This window comes from Trachymyrmex septentrionalis, unplaced genomic scaffold (genome assembly GCF_001594115.1).
Source record: "Trachymyrmex septentrionalis isolate Tsep2-gDNA-1 unplaced genomic scaffold, Tsep1.0 scaffold2, whole genome shotgun sequence".
NCBI classification, from domain to species: Eukaryota; Metazoa; Arthropoda; class Insecta; order Hymenoptera; family Formicidae; genus Trachymyrmex; species Trachymyrmex septentrionalis.
In genome coordinates this window covers 595253-602054 of record NW_017305179.1, presented here as the reverse complement: position 1 = coordinate 602054, position 6802 = coordinate 595253, and the positions used below count along the sequence as shown (strand labels likewise).

Genomic DNA, 6802 nt, shown 5'->3' with positions numbered 1-6802 from the left:
CATCTGTGCCTATTTTACAAAGAGCAGTGAAATCGCATTTATCAAGAATTACATAAACTTTTAAAATTAACTCGCGTACTTTTTTTTCAAATGATTTCATCGCATTCGTAGGTAAATCATGTACTTCAGCCAGTGTTCTCTTAAACTATTTACCATTTTATTTAGCGATCATTTACTAGATTTGTATAGCATTTTAATCTCTTTAATATCGTATAGCGCTAAATAGTCATTGAATACTTTCGAGAGTATTAATAATTACTAAACTTGCCTTGTATATGTCGTTTTATTTGTAAAAGGCTGCTGAAATGAGATAATTATTAAAGATCATTTTTACAATCACCTAGTGCATTAAAGTTCCACCGTTTGGAAATAATTTAATATTCATGAAACAAAAGATACACGATTCGCATGGCCCTTGAAAAAGGTGATATAGCTACAGCTAAATTTACAATGAAAGGAAAGTAATGTTTCTTTAATGACAAGCGTATCCGAGATTTATGATATAAATATAAAAGCCAAATACCAAGTTTCACCAGCACGTTAACTCGATGCAATTTATATAATCTACTTGGGCTTCTTTCGTAAAACTACAAGACTCGCAGACCTGGTGTAACTACCAGATTATGACTAGAAAATAATAAATTGGTAACGTGCTGTAAATTTATAGCGAGATTAAGTTATATAATTTAAATTAACGTGTAAGAAAAAATTGTTCGTCGATTAAATTTTGTCATGCAGTGATTTATATTTGTCGTCTTATTAAAAGTTTTTCTTTTCTTTAATCCTGCGTTGATGTGTTTGTATGAAATTTTCATTATCGATATTGCTTGTAATGTACTTTCAGTCTATTTCTTGTGCAAAGTTAGAAATTCATAGAAATCTGTCTTGCTATTTGTTGTAAAGCTTGGATATTAAATAATATATAATAAGATATTATTTTAATTCTTGATTAACTCTTTCGAATTTGGCGATGCGATAAATTGTCGTTCAATAAATTGGAATAAAAATTTACTGGTTTAATATCCAAAAATTGTTCTATCTCGAAAGAGTTATACAAGATTAATCGTTTTTCACGATTATATATATTGCAAAAAGAAAACGTGAAATTGTATTCTGACGCTATTATTTCCATTGTCAATAATGTATAGATTAAACAACGTATTAAATATTTTTTAACTTTTTAGAAGTTACGCTCACGTCTTCAGTTGAATTATCTGTAGTTTTAATATAAGAGTCGTTGTGAATCAAACTTTCCGAGCACAAATAACGATAAAATTTCAATTTTACGTTTCTTTTTTTGCTTTTTTCTTGATTGCATTTATCCGGTATTTAAAGTATATTTACTTGAAATTTTTACAATACCGATATATTACTATATGTAGACATTTAAAACAAAACAAAAAAATGTGTCAATGGCATTTTCAATATCGCCGTTTCTGTAAATTACATTATCTCATTCATTATCTTAGTTATAATGTTAAGCATTAAAAAAAGTTAAAAGAGCCAGGGAATAAAGAGATTCTACTATATTATATTAAAGTTGTCGCGCATGCGAGCTCATTAACAACAATATATAAGCGCGGAAGGAAAAGTGCCTTCTTGTTAGAACAAAAAGAAAAAATAGCAAAAAATCGATGTACTATTTATAACGTAAATTTGAAATTTGTCAATTCTGTACATTTAATTTTTTCAGCCTGCTTCTCTTTATAGACCATTCTAATCTAATTGTTATAAAATTTTGATAAAACTCCAGCTGTTATCGCTTCTAGCTGGTCTCGCATTTCGTTATCGTTATTTAATACGTTATATGCATGTAAAATTATTTTATTTATTATCCGCGCAGAGAGAGAGAGAGAGAGAGAGAGAGAGAGAGAGAGAGAGAGAGGAAGAGAGATTAGGTGTATAAAAGTAAAAAATAATATCGACTTGAACAAAACTCGAAGAGATAGATTTTTTTCTTTTCATATAATTATTTCACGCGCATAAAATTTTGTGAATTTCTGAGCACCGAAGTAAGTTAAAAAGTAATAAAAATAACGATTAGGAGGAATTACCTATATTTATTATAAACGATAACTTTTACAATCTAAACAGCATTCGACGACCCATTAATATGTGGATCGCTATTTCTCTCCTCGAATACCTTCAATTTTTCACAATCGCAGAATATCTTCGCGATCGCACGTAATAACTTGACTCAAAGAGCTGCGTTAAAACCTCACACCGCATACACCTGACGTGTGGTGATGCTCAGAAATTACGCTAATCTCATTCGGAAAATGAGTACTTAACATTATGGCAATATGTAATAAATGTATATTGTCCAAAATATTAGACAGTAAGTCGACGGTATATAATTATACGACTACTCTAATAAAAATATAAAATACAACATTAAATGTAATTTGTAATATCAACGTCATGGCATTAGTGAGCACGATCTTTCCTTTCCTTGTTATACAAGATTTTGAATGCTTGGATACTAAAAAAAAGGGGAGAATCACTAATGCATATCTTCTCCTTTTATGTGATCTCATAAAATGTCACGATACAAATGAAGAGGATCCAAGTTTATCACTCAGAAGAAAAGGTACACGTATAATATATGATAATTAAATCAATTTTATTTTGTAGCAACATCTCGACTCGATAATAAGTGAATACTAACGTCGTCCGAAATTGTCGATGCTAATTGGGTTTTCCCTTTTTTATTCGATATTTGGTTAAACATCGAATCGGTAGAACGTTTTCTTCCATGCTCTCGTGGCAAGTCACGAGTGTCTATTTTGCAGTTCAACATTTACACGAATGATAACAGTGTTGAGCATACTACCTACATTTACAGCTTGTTAGAGGATCGCGAGATACATTTCACGAAGAGCTATCTCTATTATTTTTGTATATACTATTCGTATTTTACAAAGTCTGTTCTTTTTAGCAGAATGGTTGCATCTTTTCTCTTTCTCACATCGGAGAGAAAAAGAGAAAAGATAAATTGTGCAAGAAATTCAGCAAAAAAGAATAGACCAACAATTTTAATTCCTTAAAATATCTCTGTGCGTATTTTAAATTTGGATAAAAGAATTTACTTCTATCTTTGCCTCTTACTTCGCCATACGTCGCAGTATGCTCGCCAGCACGTGGATTCGAAAATAGAATATACATGTACACACACATGATTATGCGGAAATTTGTATAAATAAATGTCAATGTGTGTAATTATATTCCTTTGGTATCGGACATTTTATTAATTCAGGGACAACGTATGATATAACGTACTTGATGCTAAATCTATGCACACCAAGTATTATTCGTTCTTCTTCGCCGATCCGTCCTTCGGGCGATCCTTAATAGCTGCCTGCTTCTTGTTGTCTAATACTTGCGCCTCCATCTCGCCGGAGAAGCCAAACTCGTTCACTCGGGTAAGATCGGTCTTATATATCCATCTTTGGTACAAAAATATAAAGAAAACAATATCGTCGCGGAAGCAGCCGATCCTGTACAGCGTCGGCATCTTTATCACAAATGCAAAAATATCGTCGATAAATGTGTTTAGGAATTTATACGACAGCATACGCCATGGAAGATGCGCGACGCTCTTCAATTTATAGTTGATGAACAATTGCGGCGTCATCATGATGAATCCAAAAGTTAACAGAAATCCGTACAACATACTCAGAATCCAGGAGTACCATCCCTTATGTTCCAGATACATTAAAGAATAAATCGCGTATCCTCCTAACAGAGGGTATAGCGCCCACGAGAGATACTTGAAGGCGAGTCTGTCATACTCTTTCGTAGAAGATTCTACGTATGATCCTTTATCTTGGAATGATATTTTCGGAAAGATTCCAAATACTCTCATTTCTCTATTAACATTAATATCTATAACTTTGTTGATTTTCCACACTTCAATGCAAAGACCTATCGCGCAGCTGATACGCACGACCGTGTTCGTCTCGTTATCCAAAACGTAAAGAAGAACGACGAGAGACTGGAATACATTGAAAAACACAGAGCGGACTGATAAACCTTCCAAGGATTTTCGGTTGTTCCAGAATTGAATATCTGAAAGGCATAAGGTCCTCAGATTGCGTGTGCAATATGTTTCTATTATTCGTTAGAGTTTTAAGAGCTTACCGTTTTTAAATGCTAAAAATTCAAATACGCTATGAAAGACTGATACAATTATAGTCAATCCTAGTAGATATGGATTCGTTTCGAGCAAAGTCTCTTTTAGGGTATCTTGATCGTTATCATCTTCGTCAGATGCTTCTCCTGAACAATGATAACAGATGATATAACTTACTAACCATTCTTTCTCTTGAGTGAAATAGTAAAATCAATAATAAATTAATGTAGATTGTATAAGTAAATTAAACAAGAAAACAGCCAATACGGTTAAAGCTAGGTTTTGGGATCTAATATTTTATATGTAAATTCTATACATGTTTCAATTATATAAACTGCGCACCGTTTACTATCGAACTTGAAACACAATCATATAAATTGAAGCTAAAATAATATTACAATGAAATTGATAATCGATTTAATTATGCTATTAGTATCTTAAAACACTGAAAAAAGAACTTGTTATAAAAAATATGACCTTATCTTGAATGAGATATTTTCTCAACCCTATATTAGCTATTTCCTTACTTATTTGAAATAGTAGAAACTTCGTTTTAATTTTCGCGATTTTTTAAATATAACAAACCCATAAACGACGATGTCCATTTATTTCTAACGGACTGAGCCGCGTATATTTGCCATTTGAATAATGAAAGTGGCTGGTAAGTCAACCTGAGTTCCAATTGCTCTACTGTATCATTTAATGGTTGGTAGTCTCGCTGCATGTTCCAAAAATCATTCATGTACAGTATTGGCTTGTAAAAATTTCCACCAGGTAAGAAATGTATATCTAAGAGAAGAGCAACAAGGAGTGTTTCTAGTACACAGATCTGTATACATAATGTAACTATATCTGTAAACTTACATTCATCCAACGGCTGTGGTACTTGACCATACACCCAGTTAGTTTCATCAAACACTAAATTAACAGTTAAATTTGGATGCCAGTGCGACACGTATTCCTGATCCATTAATTCAGCTTTCTACAAGAGTTTAACATAAATGACATGTAATTTATAGTAAATTCAGACACTTACATTACACTGGATTAGTACACATTAAAGATTGCTTTTGGTGTTAAAAATTTGGCAAAGTAATTAAAATATACACACCGCCATCTCCTCTTTGCTGGCTGTGCTCTCGCCAGTCAACAAATTGTGCCTCTTCTGATATCTAACTTTCTTATATTTATTTAACATTTTTCTAGAGTAGGACATATACTCGCCGGCGTACTTGCCAGCTTTGGGATTCGGCGATTTTCCGCTTTTTGTTATATATACGTGCAGGTATATCGAGCCATTTTGCTTTAATCGCCCAGAAGGGACAAATGTGTGCTCGAGCACTCTGGACCCATCCTGATTCGGCCCACCGTACCAATCTCCATAAACCAGACCCTCTTCGAACCAAATCAAAGATTGCAGATCGTCAAATCTTTTAAAGTTTTCGGACTCCGACAGATAAACACTAAGGTCAAATAACGTTCCATTTGAAAATATATTTACAGCTTGTAAACGCGCATCGCCAACGGCATTGGGAGACTTGGGATTATTATCGGAGCGTCTAAAGAGGCTACTAATAAAATAAATTATGAGAGCTCGTATGATTAAGGATTTTGTTATGGTAAAGAACGATTCTAAGCGCGACTGCTGTGCCTTCTGCCTCTGCTCATTATTCTCCGCGCTCGCCTGCAAGAAACATCGTCAAATTACAATACAGACTCGACAAATACTCATATATGTCAGTACGACATAACATCGCGGCAATTTACAAATAAATTTTAATATCCACGACTATACCTAATTATGTGGTATTGCACAATTTTTCGTTAAAAATAACAGAAGAAAAAACTCATGTTTAATTTAAAAAGATGATGTAAACCCCCTATGTGTATTCTCAAGACACCTCCTTGTGGAACAACCGTGAATAAGGAGTAAACAAAATAAATATAATACAACAAATTAACGCACTTCTGTCTCGTCGTTATTTTGTTCGGTTCTCGGAACCAATTCACCGTTGGGTTGACTGTTATCCATATTTTCTGTAACATCTACTTCCGCGTTGTCACGATGATCATCCCCAGTAACTACCATCTTTTTTTGTCAAATCGTCAGCTCCATTGCATGGCGGAATTAAGGTGACTTTTCATGACGGCGCTCGACGTTCGACTTTAACGTCGGATCACGTGATAAAAATTCACAAATAGCATGCGTCAATTTTGATTACGTGCTTTGAAAGAGAAGAACACCAATGGCTGCGTTCAGCTAAACACAACAGTTTTGCAACCTCGTTTTATGATTATTTGCCGAGATAGGACCATTCCTTCAGATTTCAAAATATAATCCAATCGATGCAAAGAAAATTGTCAACAGTTGCAAAATAAACGTTCTGCTGAACGCAGCCAATAGGTGCTCAGTGAGCAATCGTGCTTCTGGTGCTATGCACCTGACATAGACTGTTCAGCGGACTCAATATTTGAGTGAATAAAAGTAAGCGTCCACTGCTATTGATGTATTCTTCCAAATCTAAAATGCTGATGATCTAAAAGAATATACCAATAACAGCGAGCGCTCATTCAACTGTTGAATCCACTGAATACCCATTGATGGAAGCATCAAGGCGATAAAGTGTCATGTAATGGTACCTTAACATTTATTTGCAGTTCATTACATTA

At 33.8% G+C, this 6802-nt stretch overlaps 1 protein-coding gene across 1 annotated transcript; it reads right to left on the bottom strand.

The window, feature by feature from the left end:
- Window positions 1-2005: 2005 nt before the first annotated feature.
- Window positions 2006-6259, bottom strand: LOC108747537 (cleft lip and palate transmembrane protein 1 homolog). Its single transcript, XM_018485100.1, has 6 exons — window positions 6099-6259; window positions 5244-5816; window positions 4997-5114; window positions 4718-4921; window positions 4141-4278; window positions 2006-4068 (listed from the first exon to the last, which is right to left on the bottom strand). Exons 1-6 carry the CDS (start codon window positions 6219-6221, stop codon window positions 3308-3310), a joined length of 1917 nt encoding a protein of 638 aa, XP_018340602.1. The 5' UTR covers window positions 6222-6259; the 3' UTR covers window positions 2006-3307.
- Between the last annotated feature and the right edge of the window lie 543 nt (window positions 6260-6802).

What these genes read in the sequence shown, in the direction of transcription:
- LOC108747537 (XM_018485100.1), bottom strand. Translation starts at nt 6,221, where the DNA reads ATGGTAGTTACTGGGGATGATCATCGTGACAACGCGGAAGTAGATGTT. An exon ending in CCAGCAAAGAGGAGATGGCG is followed by an intron (nt 5,115 to 5,243) that starts GTGTGTATATTT and finishes AAACTCTTGTAG; the next exon opens with AAAGCTGAATTAATGGATCA. An exon ending in ACCACAGCCGTTGGATGAAT is followed by an intron (nt 4,922 to 4,996) that starts GTAAGTTTACAG and finishes CTCTTCTCTTAG; the next exon opens with ATATACATTTCTTACCTGGT.